This window comes from Ranitomeya variabilis, chromosome 3 (genome assembly GCF_051348905.1).
Source record: "Ranitomeya variabilis isolate aRanVar5 chromosome 3, aRanVar5.hap1, whole genome shotgun sequence".
Taxonomy (NCBI): Eukaryota; Metazoa; Chordata; class Amphibia; order Anura; family Dendrobatidae; genus Ranitomeya; species Ranitomeya variabilis.
In genome coordinates, this window is record NC_135234.1 from 470543880 (window position 1) to 470565314 (window position 21435).

A 21435-nucleotide genomic window follows, 5' to 3' on the forward strand; every position below is an offset into this window, starting at 1 on the left:
CTTATCCCTGTCCTTGTATGCATAGCTCCTTATCCCCGTCCTTGTATGCATGGCTCCTTACCCCCGTCCTTGTATGCATGGTTCCTATAAAAAAAACAAAAAAAAACACTTCCTACTTACCTTCCCTGCATGCCCTCGCAGCATCTCGTTCTGGTGCCAGCAGCTCCTATGGCTGGGTGATCACATGTCCCCCACTCATTAAGGTAATGAATATTTACCCACACCTATGGGAGTGGAGAGGGGTGAATACTCATTACTTTAATGAGTGGAGGACACGTGATCGCTCAGCCTGAAGAGCTGCTGGCCCCGGAACGAGATTCAGTGAGGGCACGCAGGGAAGGTAAGTAGGATGTGTGCTGGAAGCCGGCAGCTGTGGCTGTGCACACTGTAAGAGAAATGAATATTCACTGCCAGCGCAGTGAATATTCATTTCTCTTTAGCAGCGGCACAGACTTTAGCCTCAGCTGCCGGCTCCTACCTCTATGACCCGCTGCTCCCCCTCCGTCTTTCTGTGACAATGACTCGTGTATAAGCCGAGGGGGGTGTTTTCAGCACTAAAAAAATATGCTGAAAACCTCGAGCTATAGAGCGGTGTATATATTATATAGTGTAGAGATGTGGCAGCAGTGTATATATAGTGTGAATTCCACACTATATACATAGCACCACACTATATAAACATCTCTACACTATATAAACATCTCTCCCTCTCTCTCAATATATTATAATTAAGACACCATTATACTATATTATGATGCATACATTATGATGCATACATCACATAAGACACTGCTGTACACACATTATTTAGGTGAAACTGATATATATATATATATATATATATATATATACATATACACACACACAGATATATAGTGAGACTGTACACAGCAGTATCACCTATATAACGTATATGCAGTAGTCAACATTATACAGGTGATACTGCAAATGTTGGATACATATTATATAGGCAATACTGCTACTGCTGTGTATGATAGTATCACCTATATAGTGTATATACAGCAGTCTATATAGATTATATAGGCAATGCTGCTACTGGTGTGTGTATACATTATATATAGGTGATACTGCTGTGTATATATGTACGTGTGTGTGTATATATACACACACCAGTATCGCCTATATAACGATACAGTATATACTCAGCAGTATCACCTATATAACGTATATACACATCAGTAGCAGTATTGCCTATATAATGTATATAGACTGCCGTATATACATTATATAGGTGATACTGTGATTATATACAGGAGTAGCAGCCAGTATCACCTATATAATGTATGTATAGCAGTCTGTATCTTATATGGGCAATACTGCTACTGATGTGTGTATACGTTATATAGGTGATACTGCTGTGTATACAGTGGTGTGATATATACACCCCCCCGCAGTGTCACCTATATAAGGTATATACACATCAGTAGCTGTGTCACCTATTTAAGATATAGACTGCTATACGTACATTATATAGGTGGTATAGTTATTATATACAGCAGTACCACCTATATAATGTACGTATAGCAGTCTATCTTATATAGGCAATACTGCTACTGATGTATATACGTTATATAGGTGATACTGCTGTGTATACATGTACATATATATATATATACATACATACATACATACACACACACACCCCGCAGTGTCTCCTATATAAGGTATATACTCATCAGTAGCAGTGTCACCTATATAAGATATAGACTGCTATACATACATCATATAGGTGGTATAGTGATTATACACAGCAGCAGCACCTATATAATGTATATATAGCAGTCTATACACATTATATAGGTGCAACTGCTGTATATACATTAAAAAAATTCATCTTGGGACTCACCCAGGTCCCTGAGATGGGGGGGAGGTCGGGAGGATGAAGAGCTTAAGTGGGTCGGGTCCTGTCCAGCATAGGCGGTGAAGAGGAGAGGATCCCAGGCATTGGTGAGGAGAACAGTCTTCTCTGACGCTGGTACAGGCCGGCCAGCGTCACACACACAGTCAGGTGGAGGCGCCCTCTATGCGCGCCGGACTTTTCAAATCTCTCCATGTGCGCGCGTGGTCTCCTGCTTCCCGCGCTGGCACAGGCAGCAGACGAGCACGCGCAGGAACTAGCAATGCGGCCGTGCTCGTGCACTAACCCGGGCCGCAGCGGCACCTCTCAGCGCGGGCAATGCGCGCACACAGGACCTGACTGACAAGATTAAAGGGCCGGCTGGCGAGATGCGCTATATATAAAAATCGCTGCCGGTCCTCCAGCGGCCCTGTGCAGCTGCTCAGGCACCGGCCCGGGGGGCATATGCATTCCTGCAACCCGGGCCAGTCCGCCCCTGCTCTGCTGCCTCATTATAGTGAATTAATCCCTCGGGTTTAATCTGAATCGCCTCACTCAGAGAGATTTAGATGGAAACTCCAAAGTAAGTGGGTCAGCGTGGAACGCCGATTAAATGTGATCTGAAATGTAATGTAAAATGTTCCCAATAAAAGCTTCAACTCAATCCACAAAAAAAAAAAACAAGCCCTCACTCAGGTCTGTTCTGTTAAACGAAATATAGGGGGGCTTTCACGTTACTGGTAGCACAAAGGCTCTGGAGAAGGGCTTGTTTCCACTTGCGAGAAACACGTCCGTGTCTCGCATGTGGAAACCAAGCTCTGGCACTGGAGCGGAGCGTGCAGCTCCATGTGTTCCTATGCGGCCGCACGCTCCGCTCTGGAGTGCCGGCGCCACAGCTTGGTTTCCACATGCGAGACACGGACGTGTTTCTCGCAAGTGGAAACAAGCCCAAAGTGAAATGGCTCCTCACCCGCCAAAGGAAATATAACAAATTCTGTGTTCCCATATCCAAATGCCCCCCCCCCCCTTCTGAGCCCAACAGTGTACCTAAACCCCATATATCATCCATGTTTGGCATTTCTGAAGCGATGAGAGCCCACCTATCTTACGGGCGCATGTCTCCAGAAGCACGGGGTGGGCATAACGTACTGGCAACTGCAATGTACTGGTCACTACAACAGCAGTTTGCAATTTTCACTCGCCAACCTTCATTGCTGCTTGTTTCTGGAAAATACCCATGGAGTCACTACACCTGTAGATAAATTCCCCAAGGGGTATAGTTTCCAAAATCAGGTCACTTGAGGGGGATTCTGCTCTTCTAGCAATTAGGGGCTCTGTATATGGATTCCGCAAACCGGAAAACCTGCGCTACAGGAGGCAAAATTGCGCTGTTTTGCTCTCGAGTCTCCGTATGGCTAAGCAGTACTGTACAGTCACATATGGGGTATTGCCACGTTCAGTAGAAATTGTGGGACAAATTGTGGTGCCATTTTTGCCCACTGCTTGTGTAAAACTAAATTTTGGTGGAAAAAATGTAGTTATTTTTTCTTCACTGCCCAATTGTATAAAATTCTGTGACACACCTGTGGTGTCAATATGATCACTGCTCCCCTAGATGAATTCATTGAGAGGTGTAGTTTGTAATATGGGGTCACTTACTGGGGTTCTGCTGTTTTGGCACCTCATGGACTCTCCCAGTGGGTCATGGCACCTGCAAACCATAACAGTAAAATCTGGCGCTCCTTGCCTACTGAGCTTTGTACTGTGCCTGAAAAACATTTCCCGATTTACATGTGTGGTATTGGTGCACTCAGGAAAAAATGGACCTCAGTTTGCTGTAAGAAAAAAAATGTCCTATTAGCTGTTAGAAAAATTAAAAACTTGGGGCTAAAACAACATTTTAGTGGTAAAAATGTAATTTATTCTTTCTTCACCGCTCAGTTATATAACATTCATTCTGTGAGGCAAGTGTGGTATCAATATGATCACTGCACCCCTAGATGAATTCTTTGAGGAATGTAGTTTGTAAAATGAGTTCACATATAGGGGGATTCTGTTGTTCTGGCACCTCAGGGGCTCTGCCAATGTGACATGGCACCAACAAACCATTCCAGTAAAATCTGAGCTCCAATATGGAGCCTCTTCCCTTCTGAGCTTTGCAGTGTGCCTCAAAAGTAGTATACCCCCAGGGGAAAATTAGATTTAAGTTTATTTTTACTGCTCAACGTTATAAACTTCTGTGAAGCCCCTGAGGGGTCAGGCACGTCAGGGACTCTCCAAATGCGACATGGCATCCGCCAATTGTTCCTGCAAATTTTGCTTTCAAAAAGTCAAATGGCGCTCTTTACCTTCTGAGCTCTGACATAGCCCCCCAAAGAGTGGTTTTCTCCCTCACATGGGGTCTCGTCATGCACAGTAAAAAAATACACAACAAATTTTGGGGTCCATTTTTTCCTGTTGCCCTTGTCAAAATAAAGAGATTTGGATCTGAAATAAATTTCTTGTAAAAAAAAAAAATATATATTCCACATTCCAAAACTTCTTGTGACGCACCTTAAGGGTTAAGAAACTTCTTGAATGTGGTTTTGAGCACCTTGAGGGGTGCAGATTTTTTTTAGAATGGTGTCACTTTGGGTTATTTTCTGTCATATAGGCCCCCTCAAAGTCTGTTCAACTGTCATGTGGTCCCCCAAAAATGTTAACTATTAGCTACTTGTTAACTATTTTGTATGACATATCTCTGTGATTTAAGGATATAAATATTCAAAGTTGGAAATTTTTGAAATTTGGGCCAAATTTCCATTTTTTTCACAAATTAACGCAAGTCATACAGAAAAATTTTACCACTAAGAGCTCATTTCCACTTGCGAGGAAAACGGACGAGTGCAATCCGATAAAAAATCGGATTGCACTCGGACCAATATTATTCAATAGGTGTCTTTTCATTTGCGATTTTTTTCTCAGCCGAAATCGGACTGAGAAAAAAATCGCAGCATGCTGCGATTTGCTGCGAGTCTCGGACGAGACTCGCCAATGCAAGTCAATGGGTGCGAGAAAAAAAACGCATGGAATACGGACCATCCATATTCCATCCGTTTTATACGGATACATCACCATTCTGTGGCCTAGAACACTGTAAATGGTCCTGTAAATGACTGTATAAAAATAGTTGCAGAGAAAAAAAACGGATTGCATACGGATGTCATACGGATGGTGCGATTAAAAATCGCATTGCACTCGCATAACACTCGCATGACAATTGCATACTCTACATCCGTTTTTTCGGTCCAGATTACGGACCGTTTTTTCTCTTGCAAGTGGAAATGAGCCCTTACATGAAGTATAATATGTCACGAAAAAACAGTCTCAGAATCAGTTGGATCCATTGTAGCGTTCTATCCGCATAAAGTGACAATGGTCAGAATTGTAAAAATTGGCCTGGTCAGTAACATGCAAACCACCTTCGGGAGTAAGGCCATGTGCACACGTTCAGTATTTTTCACGTTTTTTTCACGTTTTTTCGCTATAAAAACGCGATAAAAACGCTTACATATGCCTCCCATTATTTTCAGTGTATTCCGCATTTCTTGTGCAAAATTTGCATTTTTTTCCGCGAAAAAATCGCATCGCGGAAAAAAAAAGCAACATGTTCATTAAATTTGCGGAATTGCGGGGATTCCACACACCTAAGAATGCATTGATCTGCTTACTTCCTGCATGGGGCTATGCCCACCATGCGGGAAGTAAGCAGATCATGTGCGGTTGGTACCCAGGGTGGAGGAGAGGAGACTTTCCTCCACGGACTGGGCACCATATAGTTGGTAAAAAAAAAAAAAAATAATTAAAATAAAAAATAGTCATATACTCACCTTCGATGGCCCCCGCAGTCTTCTCGCCTCTCAGGTGCACGCTGCCGCTTCCGTTCCTATAGATGGTGTGTGTGAAGGACCTGCGATGACGTCGCGGTGACGTGACCGCGACGTCATCGAAAGGTCCTGCACACACACACCATCTATAGGAACGGAAGCTGCTGAGGAGATCGGCTGTCTGCAGGTGAGTATAACCATTTTTTTTTTTTATTATTTTTAAACATTTTATCTTTTACTATTGATGCTGCATAGGCTGCATCTATAGTAAAAAGTTGGTCATACTTGTCAAACACTGTGTTTGACAAGTGTGACCAGCCTGTCAATCAGTTTTCCAAGCGATGCTACAGATCACTTGGAAAACTTTAGCATTCTACAAGCTAATTACGCTTGCAAAATGCTAAAAAAAAAAAAAAACCGCGAAAAAAACGCAAAAAAAATGCGGATTTCTTGCAGAAAATTTCCGGTTTTCTTCAGGAAATTTCTGCAAGAAATGACGTGTGCACATACCCTAAAGGGGTTAAAATGTTATCTATGGCCAAACTGATAAGCTGTTCATGAGTATGTGATCTGTGGGGGTTTGTGACATGGGGCTTCCACAGATCAGCTGAAATATGCTCCTCTAGTGGCTGTAAGCAGTGTGTGGAGCAGACCCCCCGCAGCTCTCGGCTTTGGTTAGTGGCTGCTGCCAAGTACTAGAGTTTATCTCCATTAATGTGAATGAGATTGACCTGTAGAACATTAATATGGAAAACATTAACATTTATATGCACTATGCTGCTGCGTTTTCATATGTAGAAGATTATAGGGGGAAATCCAGAAAAGTGACCGATGCACGTGAGAAGCATATCACTAGGGGGGGAAGTCTATCAGAGTGGTTCACCAGTGGTTTCCAGAATGAAGTGGCTCTATAAAGTGCTCAGAGATTTCTGGAAAGGTGACATAAGATTGTAAGCAAATTGTAATAGATGTGAGTGATTTTCTATTCATTTGGATAAGGTCTGTGAGGTTGTGTTATATCAATTGTATAGGCAAATCCGTTCTGTGTGTACCCCCCATCAAAAAGCAGAAAGGTAGTTTTGACCATAATCTTGAAATTTATTGTAAAAACCAGAAATTCCTGAGCAGAGCCAAAAAATGGTTGTGTTGTTTCCAGAGTCCCGTCCGGATATCGGGGTGGCCTGAGATGGCAGACTTCATAAATATGGGCTTATCACTCGCATCTGTAACACATGAGAAGACTATTTTCATTGGATTTTCAGATTGTACGTGAATTTATAAAAATACATCTGAAAGTAGCTGAATGGAAAAGCAATATCTTTTTTGTAATCTGCCATCTGGAGGAAAAGTATCTATTTTCGACAACAGTAGAATAAATGGAAAGCACATGCTCCCTGCACGGTGGCTCCGGGTGTCCTAAATGCCTTCAGTCTCGGTGATTCTTGCCAGTAGCTGAGCAGTTACAGAAGGATGTTTGAGGTCCCTGCCTGGTAACTATCCTTGTGTCTCCATCACATTGAGCATAACATTACTCTCTGCTGCCCCAAAAAGTAAATGGCTTGAGGAGCGAAGGCAGGCGTTTCCCAGGCTTGCTGGGATAAGAAGCGCCAAACTTAATTTCTGCTGTGATTTATGCCAGTTTTTTGCTGGGGATTCTAATTAATGTGACATACGGTGATGGCCATGGCTCCTTTTGCTAATTTTTGCACCAAATTTAGCAACTTTTCAAAGCTAGAAAACTGGGGTAGTAGAAATAATAAATTCCTATCACCTATGTGTATGCATATGAAAATACAGGGCAGAACTGTTGTTTTGCAGCGCTTGAGTACCAACTACTCCACTTTCTTCCCACACTACAAAGACCTACTAATAGGGAATATAGATTCTGAGCCCCAATGGGGACAGTGATGATGATATCTGTAAAGATCTGTGGAATTAACGGTGCGTGCTGTGTGTGCTCAATGGACATTACACTGACAAAATAATGACTTGTTTAGCACAAGTAATCTTTTCATATGGACCAGTGGTCCATGTCGAAAACAATGCAGCAGTCTGGTCTGTTTTATAGACGGGTCTAGTGCATGTCAATAGCAGGTAGCTACTGCAGTCAAACGAAAGGTTATCTGGCCATTTTTTTGGGATTAAAAAAAAAAGTTTATTGTAGATTTGAACAAAACAGAACATGCCAAGACCTGTAGAAAAAAAAATAAATGTAAAAGCTCTTCCTACATGTTTCGAACTGAATCTCAGTCCTTAATCACTGTGGTCATCCACTGCGCTCATGGAGCTGAACATACACCCAGTCACATCCACAGTTCGTAGACATGACTAACCTTAATTTTAGTATTACATGTGAACTCTGCCTAAAGTCTTGTTCAGACGAGCATATGTTAAATCGTCTGTTTCTCATTCAGAAAAAAAAAAAAAATCTTTCGTTCGTATGGTGTACTGCATGTCATTGGTATTTCCATGTGTAAAAAACACTCCTACATTAACTAACCTATTCACTTGCATTGGTCCCTACACTGTCCAGATATTATCCAAACAGTGCACTAACATAAAATATGCTCTCCTAAACAAATCTTAAGAAGTACTTGGGTGAAGAGGTAACATTGCATGTTAACAGCTATGTTCATTGTAGTTTTATGGGATGGGATTACATAGAGTGGCTTCCGAAAGTATTTACTACCTTGTGCATTTTTCATGTTTTGCTATCTCACAACCTGGAATTTCACTGTTTTTTGAGGGTTTGCATTAGTTCATGTAATAAACATGTTTACAACTGTGAACATTTGGTTTTCTTTTTGTTGTGAAGCAAACAACAAATAGGCCAAAATAACTGAAAACTTCAGTGTGCATAACTGTTCACCCCTCCTAAAGTCAGTACTTTGTAGAGCCTCCTTTTGCGGCAACTACAGCTGCTTCAGCTCCTTCAAGTTAGATGATTTCCTCTGGTGAACAGCAATATACAAGTCTGATCATAGATTTTGAATTGGAAAAAGGTCTGGGCTTTGACTAGGCCACTCCAAAACATTTACATGCTTCCCCTTAAACCACTCAAGTGTTTCTTTAGCAGTGTTCTTTGGATTATTGTCTTGTTGGCAGGTGAACCTCACCTCAGTCGGAAATCACTGACAGACTGAAATAGGTTTTGCTCAAGAATATCCCTATATTTCACCCATCTTCCCCTTGACTCAGACCATTTTCCCTGTCCCTGCTGCCTAAAAACATACAACATGATGCGGCCACCACCATATTTCACTGTGGATATGGTGTTTTTGAGGTGATGAGTAGTGATGAGTGAGTATGCTCGTTACTCGAGTTTCTCCGAGCATGCTCGGGTGGTCTCCGAGTATTTCAGCGTGCTCGGAGATTTAGTTTATATCAACACAGCTGCATGATTTGCAGCTACTAGACAGCTTGAATACATGTGTGGATTGCCTGTGTGCCTGGGAAAGGGCCATGGATATTCAAGCTATTGGCACCCACCCAGGCTAAAAATATCAGCTCTCAGCCTCCCCAGAAATGGCGCATCTTATAGATTCACCTTTTTTGGCACTTAGCCTCGCTCTTCCCACTTGCCCTGTAGCGGTGGCAAGTGGGGTAATATTTGTGGGGTTGATGTCACTTTTGTATTGTCTGGTGAAATCAAGCCGACTGATTAGTAATGGAGAAGCGTCAATAAGACACCTGTCCCTTATTGGTAATGGACAGGTATATGGTAAATAAAGACACAGCCAAAATAAAGTCCTATAATTGAAATAATCACACAGACTCCTTTATTGAATCTTAATTTACCATACTTACTGCATCGCCTAATCCCCGACTCCCTGTATCTCCTGCAGCAAAAATAAAATAAACATAAATACTCCCTGTCCGCCGTAGTCCATTTAATAACGAGTGTCCCACGACGATCTCGCGTGTAGAACAGTCACACCGGGAGATGTGACCGCACTACCCAGCCTCTGGTGGTACTGACTTGATGTAATCCATCCTGCAGTGTATCACTGAGAGTTCATTGGAGGCCGTACTCTCATTTACGGTACTGCTGTGTGAGAATTTTCTCACTCAGCGGTGCCGCAAGTGAGAACCGGAGCTGATGTACTCCGGTGAAATCTCACGGCAATGCAGTGATACACTGACAGGAGGTGATCTCTCCCATAGTTTGTCACCGGAGGCCGGGTAGAGTAGTCGCATCTCCTGATGTGACTTTTACACATGAGATCGTTGTGGGACAATCTGGATTACGTGAACTAGGGCGAACAGGGAGTATATGTTGGCTTATTATTTTATTTTTGTTGCAGGAGATGCGGGCATCAGGGATTAGGTGTTTGAGTACGAATGTGTGTGTTTTTTTTTTTGTTTTACAATTGAACACAGTCGCCGGATGATGGGACTACTGTCCCATCATTGGCTCATGCTGTCACTGTTTTATGTGGCAGCAGACATTGCCGGATGGGAGTAGTCGTCCCATCAGACGATGCCTGGCTACACACACAGACACGCACATATTCTCCGCCCACACACACACATTCTTCGCCCACACACACATTCTCTGCCCACACACACACACACACACACACACACACACAGTGTCAGCCCGCACATTCTTCCTCCTTCCTTTCTGCAGCGGTTTTGGCAGACAAATCCGCAAACCTTTTTACACCTGCGGTTTGGCTGTGGATTTGACTGACTCAATGTAAGTCAATGGGTTCAGAAATGCTGCAGATCAACCAAAAAGAATTGACAATCTGCTGAAAATAAAACGCTGCGAATCAGGACTTAATTTTCCGCAGCATGTGCACAACAATTCTGGATTCCCATTGGATAACATTGCTTGAGCAATACTTTGCGGATTTGGTGCAATTCCATGCAGAAAAAACGCTGCAGATCCGCAACAAATCCATAGCGTGTCCACATAGCCTTACACTTTTAGGTTTCAAAAAAAATCTTGACAAAGTACCTCAGGTTAACATTTATAGCATTGGTCTGACACACAGTGCTTGCATATGTTTTATTGCTGCCCTTGGAATTGCATGCAGCCCCACTTACAAGTAAAATTAAATTTGGCTGAAATGACCGCTTTCAGCCTTACGATCAATGTTCAGCTGTTTCGGTGGAATGAATGATTGATTGTTCATTGGTTGGGCATCACGCTACACAAATAGTTATCATTCTAAACAGGATTTTTCAATAAGTACTGGCTGCATCATCGGCTGAAAAAAATCCAGTGTGGACTGAGATGTTTTTTTTTTTTTTTTTTTTAAACTTATGAATGATCATTGTTGCCCACTTTTTCTTTTCTAATGTGTAAGGAGGCTCTTTACATTTTGGCCCTCACATCAAAAAAAGGCCATCCATCCCCTTTAATTCTATGTTCTATGCTTTTGGTGCATTTTTGACACTGCATATTTGCAGCCTGTTGGGGTATGTGCACACGTCAGGATTTCTTGCAGAAATTTTCCTGACAAAAAAACGGAAATTTCTGCCAGAAATGCGCATGCGTTTTTTTCGCGTTTTTTGACGCGTTTTTTCCCAGATGCATAGAATTGCGGGAAAAAACTAAAAAAAATCAGCAAAATTAATGAACATGCTCATTTTTTTACCGCAATGTGCACAAAACATGCAGAATGCATTCTAAATGATAGAATGCATAATGCATGCGTTTTTAATTAGTTTTTATAGCGTTTTTAGCGTGAAAAAACGTGAACAAAACGCAAAAAAACCTGAGCGTGTGCACATAGCCTTAGAGTTCCAGCAAAGCAGATAGGATTTATAGAAGTCACATGACCATTGTGGTTTTTTTACTGACCTGCAGTGCATATTTCAAGTCTGCAACTTGTCAATTTCTCTTGGGGGTACTCTGAGTTTTCTGTGCGATTTTCCCTATAGATAAAAACATGTTAAAAAACAAAAAAAAAAAAAAACACATGCAGTTTTTCATTGCGTTTTTGCAAGAACCCTAATTTAAACAATAGGGGTAGAAATGGTGCAGAAATTCTGCAGTGTCAAAAACTAAAATATATTTCCAAAGATTGATTGTAACCACTTTTCCTGCTCTTGCAGATTTTTTGTGCATTGCTAGTCATTCATTATCTTGTGCGTACTAACATTACATTTCTATTCTTGCTGTGCGACTTTGTGAGCGGAGCGTTGAGGCTGTGTATCACAGAACACTAGAATACCTGTGTTATATACGTTCCACCATGTCTTTTTATTGCTGGTCATTTGATTCAATTATTTTTCTCTCCTTTTTAACCCCTGCTCCCCCCTTTCTTATTTTGGCACAGGCATCTCGGCTAATACATACCAGTTCCACCGTACAGAGGAAAAATGTTGCAGCCTCGGGACCTGAAAAGTACACAGAGGCTTTTATTAAAAAACAGATTGAAGAGTTCAACATTGGAAAGAGACATTTAGCCAACATGATGGGAGAGGATCCAGAGACATTTACCCAAGAGGACATTGATGTAAGTAGATCTGCTCGGTTGGAGAAGTAATTTAGTGCGGGGTTTCATATTGAAAACTCTTTAACTCTGGTGTACCTGCCCCAACTCCCTGTGAATTTTAATCAAACTGTCGGGATAATGCTGGGCGAGTTTCTGTACAAAGCCCTGGGTATTTGTTCTGCTGTCTTATGTGGGAATGGTCACATCAAATAATACACCGCGGTGTTTTCATGGTTGTGCGGTGGATTGTTGCTGCTGCTATGGGGTCATGTTGTCGACAAGTGTATAACACGGGGGGACTTGCAGTGTGCTTTCCATTATTCTGTAATTCCAATATATATCTAGGAAGCTCCTTCATTTCAGAGAATTCCAAGATGCTCAGAGCTACAGTCCTGCTCATCATTCTTGGCACCCATGAAGTGTAAGTACATAATGTTGAATATCTCCTGAAAAAAATCGAGCACTTGTGTTAAATAAAAAAGAGCAAATGATAAACAATAATTTAAAACAAAATAGGAGGGAAAAATAGAAAAACCTAAAGCTTGCTGTGACACTGGTATTGGCACCCTTTACATTAAATTGGTATGGAAACACAATTAGTCTCGCCTTTGGTAAATCACAAATGAGAATCACCTGTGAATAATTGTCGGTGCCCATGTGACATGAATTAGCTAATTAACGATGACGTCAGTGTTTTAAAAAGCCACATAGTAGGCCCTGTTCCTTTTTCACAAAGGTAAAGACAAAGGAGATGTCGTAGGACATCAGAACTACTATTATTAGCAAACACAAGACTTCCAAAGGGTATAAGGCCATCTCAAAAGACTTTGGTATCCCAGCTTCAATAGTGCGCAATGTTATTAAGAAGTTTGCCAAGCATGTAACAGTCAAGAACCTCCCTGGACATGGGGGAAAAGAGGAAAATTGGCAAGAGATGTCTTTGAAGGTTGGTGCGAATGGTGGAAAAAAAAAAACACGGCAAACATCCAAAGACCGGACGGCCAACCTTGAACAGTCTGGGCTCACGGTTTCAACAAGCACCATACCCGCACACTAAACTAAGCAGGGACTTATGGGCGAAGCCAAGGAAGAAACCATTGCTGAAGAAACCAAATAAAAAGGAACGACTGATCTTTGCCAGTATGTACCTTGACAAACCACAATCCTTCTGGGCAACTGTTCTGTGGACAGATGAACCAAAAAACGACTGTTTTAAAATGGCCATCAATGACTCCGGACCTCAATCTCATTGAAAAACTTAGGGGTGAGCTGAAATCTGCCATTGGGAAAAAGAGTCCTGCAAACATTCAAGAGCTTGAGCAAACTGCAAAGGAAGAGTGGGAGAAAATACCAACTGAGAAGTGCAAGAAGCTTATTGATGATTACAAGAAACGTTTGGAGGCCGTCATCAATGCTAAAGGGTGTTCATCCAAGTATTAATTAGGGGTGCCGTTATTGCTGCACATGCTGTTTATTCTGTTTGTTTTTCAACTTATATGTTGCAGTTTCAAAGAAGGTTTTATTGTTGTATTACTGTGGACCACTAATTAAAAAATCCTGAGGATATAACTTTGGTACACTTACATTTTATTTCTGAAGATATTGTACAGTGTATGAAAAAATGAAGGGGTGCCGATAATGGTGGACAGGACTGTATAGGCATGGTGCATCTGTGCTGTAATAGTTACTATGAGGACACCAAAAATTAGATACTTGATATCCAGTCCATTCATCAGTGTCACGGAATGCCTTGAGTGGATATATTATTAATAAATGTTTCTAATTTTATCTTATTACCCTTGTAACTGGGGTTGGTATGTTAGCCCATGTTACAAGAGAAATGCAGCCTCCTGGCCATATAGCATAGCTGTCTAGGTCTTCTATGCACAGCGATCACATGACAGCTGTGTATGGAGGCGGAAGCACTGACAGCGCTTCCTATTGCTCTGTATGAAGTTTTAGTTTAGTGCTGTGTGTACAGCGATGAAGGCTGATAATAAACTACCATATGTTTTGGACTATAAGACGCACCTAGGTTTTAGAGGAGGAAATTAGGAGAAAAAAAAAAAAACTGAAGCAAAAAATGTGGTCAATTCTGTACTTAAGATCACCTATCACCTATCCTGGTAAATATGGTCCCCTCATCCCTATCCTGGTATGCATGGCCCCATCCTTATTCTAGAATGATTGGCCCCATCCCAGTCCTGGTATGCATGGTCCCATTCTTATTCTGATATGATTGATTGCCCCCATCCAGTTCCTGGTATGATTAATAGGCCCCATCCCGTTCTTGGTATGATTGATTGGTCCCATTCAGTTCCTGGTATGATAAATAGGCCCCATCCCGTTCTTGGTATGATTGATTGGTCCCATCCAGTTCCTGGTTTGATTGATTGGCCCCATCCAGTTCCTGGTATGACTGATTGGCCCCATCCAGTTCCTGGTATGACTGATTGGCCCCATCCAGTTCCTGGTATGACTGATTGGCCCCATCCCGTTCCTGGTATACATGGCCCCATCAGAAAAGATTAAAAAAGCAAACCTTTACTCTTACCTTCCTCCGCTCAGTCGCAGCGTCCTGCTCCTGTGCCAGCAGCTGTTTAATGCTTGTAAGCAGCACATGGCAGAGACATCATGTGCTGCTCACAAGCAGAGCACAGCTACCGTAATACTCACCGGGTGTTCATCAGAGATCGCGGTGAGTATCCATTCCCCTTCAGTAGCGCGCACTTTCTGCTTCCTGCTGCTGCCGCCGGCGGTCACGTGTGCTGATACTTAAGAGAAATGAATATTCTGAATATTCTAGTGTATCGGCGTACTCAGGACAACAACTTTTGAGGTCCAGTTTCTTCTGTTATCCTTGGGAAAATAAAAAACTTGGGGCTAAAAAATCATTTTTGTGGAAAAAATATAATTTTTTTTTTATGGCTCTACATTATAAACTTATGTGAAGCACTTGGGAGTTTAAAGTGCTCACCACACATCTAGATAAGTTCCTTAGGGGGTCTACTTTCCAAAATGGTGTCACTTGTGGGGGGTTTCCACTGTCTAGGCTCATCAGGGGCTCTCCAAACGCAACATAGCATCCGTTCTCAATTCCAGCCAATTTTGCATTGAAAAGTCAAATTGCGCCCCCTTCCCTTCCGAGCTCTACCATGTGCCCAAACAGTGGTTTTTCCGACATATAGGGCATCTCAGGACAAATTGCACAACAACTTTTGGGGTCCAATTTCTCCTGTTACCCTTGGTAAAATAAAACAAATTAGAGCTAAAGTGAAACATTTTGTGAACGAAAGTTAAATGTTTCGTTTTTTTTTTTTTTAACATTCCAAAAATTCCTGTGAAGCACCTGAAGGGTTAATAAACTTCTTGAATGTGGTTTTGAGCACCTTGAGGGGTGCAGTTTTTAGAATAGTGTCATACTTGGTTATTTTCTATCATATAAACCTCTCAAAGTGACTTCAAATGTGATGTGGTCCCTAAAAAAAAATAAAAAAAATGGTGCTGTAAAAATGAGAACTCGCTGGTCAACTTTTCACTGTTATAACTTCCAAACAAAAAACATTTTGGTTCCAAAATTGTGCTGATGTAAAGTAGACATGTGGGAAATGTTACGTATTAAGTATTTTGTGTGACATATCTCTGTGATTTAACCCCTTTCTGTCATTGGACGTACTATTCCGTCCATGTGGGGTGGGCCCTAATTCCGAAGGACGGAATAGTACGTCCAGCGCGATCAGCCGCGCTCCCCCCTGACTATCGCAGCTGACTTCACGGACCGCCCCTGGCACATTAACCCCCGGCACACTGCGATCAAACATGATCGCAGTGTACCGGTGGTACAGGGAAGCATCACGCAGGCAAGGGGGCTCCCTGCGGGCTTCCCTGAGACGATCGGTACAAGGCGATGTGCTCACCTTGTACCGAGCGTCTCCTCCCTGCAGTCCCCGGACCCAAAATGGCCGTGGGGCTGCATGCGGGTCCTGCAGGGAGGTGACGTCACAGCGCCTGCTCGGAGCAGGCGCCGGGAAGCCTCCCTGCTGTGCACGTCAGATCACCGATCTGACACAGTGCATAGCAAAGTGTCAGATCGGCGATCTGTCACTTTACTGTGATGCCCCACCCCCGGGGCAAAGTAAAAATGTAAAAAAAAAAATCACGTGTTAAAAAAAAAAAAAAAAAAAAAAAAAAATCCTAAATAAATAATAATATATAAAAAAATTTGTTGTTCCAATAAATACATTCCTTTATCTAAAATAAATAAAAAAAAAATAAATAAAAGTACACATATTCAGTATCGCCGCGTCCGTAACGACCCGACCTATAAAACTGTCCCACTAGTTAACCCCTTCAGTGAACACCGTAAAAAAAAAAAACGAGGCAACAAACAACGCTTTATTATCATACTGCCGAACAAAAAGTGGAATAACATGCGATCAAAAAGACGGAAATAAATAACCATGGTACCGCTGAAAACGTCATCTTGTCCCGCAAAAAAACGAGCTGCCATACAGCATCATCAGCGAAAAAATAAAAGTTATAGTCCTCAGAATAAAGCGATGCAAAAATAATTATTTTTTCTATAAAATAATTTTTATCGTATAAAAGCGCCAAAACATAAAAAAAGATATAAATGAGGTATCGCTGTAATCGTACTGACCCGAAGAATAAAACTGCTTTATCCATTTTACCAAACGCGGAACGGTATAAACGCCCCCCCAAAAAGAAATTCATGAATAGCTGGTTTTTGGTCATTCTGCCTCACAAAAATCGGAATAAAAAGCGATCCAAAAATCTCACATGCCCGAAAATGTTACCAATAAAAACGTCAACTCGTCCCGCAAAAAACAAGACCTCACATGACTCTGTGGACCAAAATATGGAAAAATTATAGCTCTCAAAATGTGGTAACGCAAAAAACATTTTTTGCAATAAAAAGCGTCTTTTAGTGTGTGACGGCTGCCAATCAAAAAGCCGCTAGAAAACGCGCTATAAATAGTAAATGAAACCCCCTTCATCACCCCCTTAGTTACGAAAAATTAAAAAAATGTATTTTTTTCCATTTTCCCATTAGGGCTAGGGTTACGATTAGGGTTAGGGCTAGGGTTACGGTTAGGGCTAGGGCTAGGGTTAGGGTTAGGGCTAGGGTTAGAGCTAGGGTTAGGGTTGGGGCTAAAATTAGGGTTGGGGCTAAAATTAGGGTTGGGGCTAAAGTTAGGGTTTGGATTACATTTACGGTTGGGAATAGGGTTCGGATTAGGGTTAGGGGTGTGTCAGGGTTAGGGGTGTGGTTAGGGTTACAGTTGAGATTAGGGTTAGGGGTGTGTTTGGATTAGGGTTTCAGTTAGAATTGGGGGTTTCCACTGTTCAGGCACATCAGGGGCTCTCCAAATGCGACATTGCGTCCGATCTCAATTCCAGGCAATTCTGCGTTGAAAAAGTAAAACAGTGTTCCTTCCCTTCCGAGCTCTCCCGTGCGCACAAACAGGGGTTTACCCCAACATATGGGGTATCAGTGTACTCAGTGTTGAGCGATACCGTCCGATACTTGAAAGTATCGGTATCGGAAAGTATCGGCCGATACCGGCAAAATATCGGATCCAATCCGATACCGATACCCGATACCAATACAAGTCAATGGGACTCATGTATCGGACGGTATTCCTGATGGTTCCCAGGGTCTGAAGGAGAGGAAACTCTCCTTCAGGCCCTGGGATCCATATTAATGTGTAAAAGAAAGAATTAAAATAAAAAATATCGCTATACTCACCTCTCCGACGCAGCCGGGACTTCAGCGAGGGAACCGGCAGCGTTGTTTGTTTAAAATTCGCGCTATTACTTGGTTACGTGAATTCCCGGCTTGTGATTGGTCAGGTCGGCCATGTTGCCGGGACGCGGACCAATCACAGCAAGCCGTGACGAAATTACGTCACGGCTTGCTGTGATTGGTCCGCGTCCCGGCAACGTGGCCGACCTGACCAATCACAAGCCGGGAATTCACGTAACCAAGTAATAGCGCGAATTTTAAACAAACAACGCTGCCGGTTCCCTCGCTGAAGTCCCGGCTGCGTCGGAGAGGTGAGTATAGCGATATTTTTTATTTTAATTCTCTCTTTTACACATTTTAACATTAATGTTGTTGCGATACCCGATACCCGATACCACAAGAGTATCGGAATCCCGGTATCGGAATTCCGATACAGCAAGTATCGGCCGATACCCGATACTTGCAGCATCGGAATGCTCAACACTACTCAGGACACATTGGACAACAATATTTGGGGTCCAGTTTCTCCTTTTACCCTTGGGAAAATACAAAACTGGGGGCTAAAAAATAATTTTTGTGGGGAAAAAAATAATTTTTATTTTCACGGCTCTGCGTTATAAACTGTAGTGAAACACTTGGGGGTTCAAAGTTCTCACAACACATCTAGATAAGTTCCTTGGGGGGTCTAGTTTCCAATATGGTGTCACTTGTGGGGGGTTTCAATGTTTAGGCACATCAGGGGCTCTCCAAACGCAACATGGCGTCCCATCTCAATTCCAGTCAATTTTGCATTGAAAAGTCAAATGGCGCTCCTTCCCTTCCAAGCTCTGCCATGCGCCCAAACAGTGGTTTACCCCCACATATGGGGTATCGGCGTACTCAGTACAATTGTACAACAACTTTTGGGGTCCATTTTCTCCTGTTACCCTTGGTAAAATAAAACAAATTGGAGCTGAAGTAAATTTTTTTGTGTAAAAAAAGTTATATGTTCATTTTTATTTAAACATTCCAAAAATTCCTGTGAAACACCTGAAGGGTTAATAAACTTCTTGAATGTGGTTTTGAGCACCTTGAGGGGTGCAGTTTTTAGAATGGTGTCACACTTGGGTATTTTCCATCATATAGACCCTTCAAAATGACTTCAAATGAGATGTGGTCCCTAAAAAAAAAAATGGTGATGTAAAAATGAGAAATTGCTGGTCAACTTTTAACCCTTATAACTCCCTAGCAAAAAAAAAAATTTGGGTTCCAAAATTGTGCTGATGTAAAGTAGACATGTGGGAAATGTTACTTATTAAGTATTTTGTGTGACATATCTCTGTGATTTAACTGTATAAAAATTCAAAGTTGGAAAATTGCGAAATTTTCGCCAAATTTCCATTTTTTTCACAAACGCAGGTAATATCAAAGAAATTTTCCACTATCATGAAGTACAATATGTCACGAGTAGTGTTGAGCGATACCGTCCGATACTTGAAAGTATCGGTATCGGAAAGTATCGGCCGATACCGGCAAAGTATCGGATCCAATCCGATACCGATACCCGATACCAATACAAGTCAATGGGACTCAAGTATCGGACGGTATTCCTGATGGTTCCCAGGGTCTGAAGGAGAGGAAACACTCCTTCAGACCCTGGGATCCATATAAATGTGTAAAATAAAGAATTAAAATAAAAAATATTGCTATACTCACCTGTCCGACGCAGCCTGGACCTCAGCGAGGGAACCGGCAGCGTTGTTTGTTTAAAATTCGCGCTTTTACTTGGTTACGTGAAGTCCCGGCTTGTGATTGGTCAGGGCGGCCATGTTGCCGGGACGCGGACCAATCACAGCAAGCCGTGACGAAATTACGTCACGGCTTGCTGTGATTGGTCCGCGTCCCGGCAACATGGCCGCCATTAACCAATCACAAGCCGTGACGTCACGGGAGGCTGGACACGCGCGCTTTTTAAAATACGCGCATGTCCAGCCTCCCGTGACGTCACGGCTTGTGATTGGTCCGCGTCCCGGCAACATGGCCGCCATTAACCAATCACAAGCCGTGACGTCACGGGAGGCTGGACACGCGCGCTTTTTAAAATACGCGCATGTCCAGCCTCCCGTGACGTCACGGCTTGTGATTGGTCCGCGTCCCGGCAACATGGCCGCCATTAACCAATCACAAGCCGTGACGTCACGGGAGGCTGGACATGCGCGTATTTTAAAAAGCGCGCGTGTCCAGCCTCCCGTGACGTCACGGCTTGTGATTGGTTAATGGCGGCCATGTTGCCGGGACGCGGACCAATCACAGCAAGCCGTGACGTAATTTCGTCACGGCTTGCTGTGATTGGTTAATGGCGGCCATGTTGCCGGGACGCGGACCAATCACAGCAAGCCGTGACGTAATTTCGTCACGGCTTGCTGTGATTGGTCCGCGTCCCGGCAACATGGCGCCGTGACCAATCATAAGCCGGGACGTCACTGGAGGCTGGACACGCGCGCTTTTTAAAATACGCGCATGTCCAGCCTCCCGGCTTGTGATTGGTTGACCGCGCCGCAACCAATCACAAGCCGGGACGTCACGGGAGGCTGGACACGCGCCCATTTTAAAATGCGCGCGTGTCCAGCCTCCCGTGACGTCACGGCTTGTGATTGGTTGCGTCTCCCATGTGACTGCGACGCAACCAATCACAAAGCCGGGACGTAATTTTAAAATCCTTAAGGACCTGAAATTACGTCACGGCTTGCTGTGATTGGTTGCGTTGCCCATGTGACTGCGACGCAACCAATCACAACGCCGGAACGTAATTTTAAAATCCTGAAGGACCTGAAATTACGTCACGGCTTGCTGTGATTGGTTGCGTCCCGGCCACATGGTCGGCACGCGACCAGTCACAAGCCGGGACTTCAGTAAAGGAAAGAAAAGCGCGAATTTTAAACAAAGAACGCTGCCGCTTCCCTCGGTAAGGTGCAGGCTGCGTCGGAGAGGTGAGTATAGCAATATTTTTTATTTTAATTCTTTCTTTTACACATTTTTACATTAATGTTGTTTCGATACCGATACCCGATACCACAAAAATATCGGATCTCGGTATCGGAATTCCGATACAGCAAGTATCGGCCGATACCCGATACTTGCAGTATCGGAATGCTCAACACTAGTCACGAGAAAACAATGTCAGAATCATCAGGATCCGTTGAAGCGTTCCAGAGTTATAACCTCATAAAGGAACAGTGGTCAGAATTGTAAAAATTGGCCCGGTCATTAAAGGGAACCTGTCACCCCGTTTTTTCCGTATGAGATAAAAATACCGTTAAATAGGGCCTGAGCTGTGCGTTACAATAGTGTATTTTGTGTACTGCCATGAACTCGTCTTCAGGAAAATGGCCGCCGCGATCTCCATCTGCGCACGCGCGGCATCCCGCGGCCATTTTCCTGAAGCCGCGGCCAGCAGAGCGCCGCTTCTGCGCACGCGCGGCCTCAGGAAGATGGCCGCCCCCACCGATCACCAGG

General features: G+C 43.0%; 1 protein-coding gene across 1 annotated transcript in view; it reads left to right on the forward strand.

Annotated features, from left to right (window-relative positions):
* The window catches only part of MRPS9 (mitochondrial ribosomal protein S9), a 154960-nt gene that overhangs the window by 23905 nt on the left and 109620 nt on the right, over positions 1-21435 (forward strand). The window contains exon 2 of the mRNA XM_077296660.1: positions 12015-12194. Within this exon, the coding sequence (XP_077152775.1) occupies positions 12015-12194 (180 nt within the window). The remainder of the gene's footprint in view (positions 1-12014; positions 12195-21435) is intronic.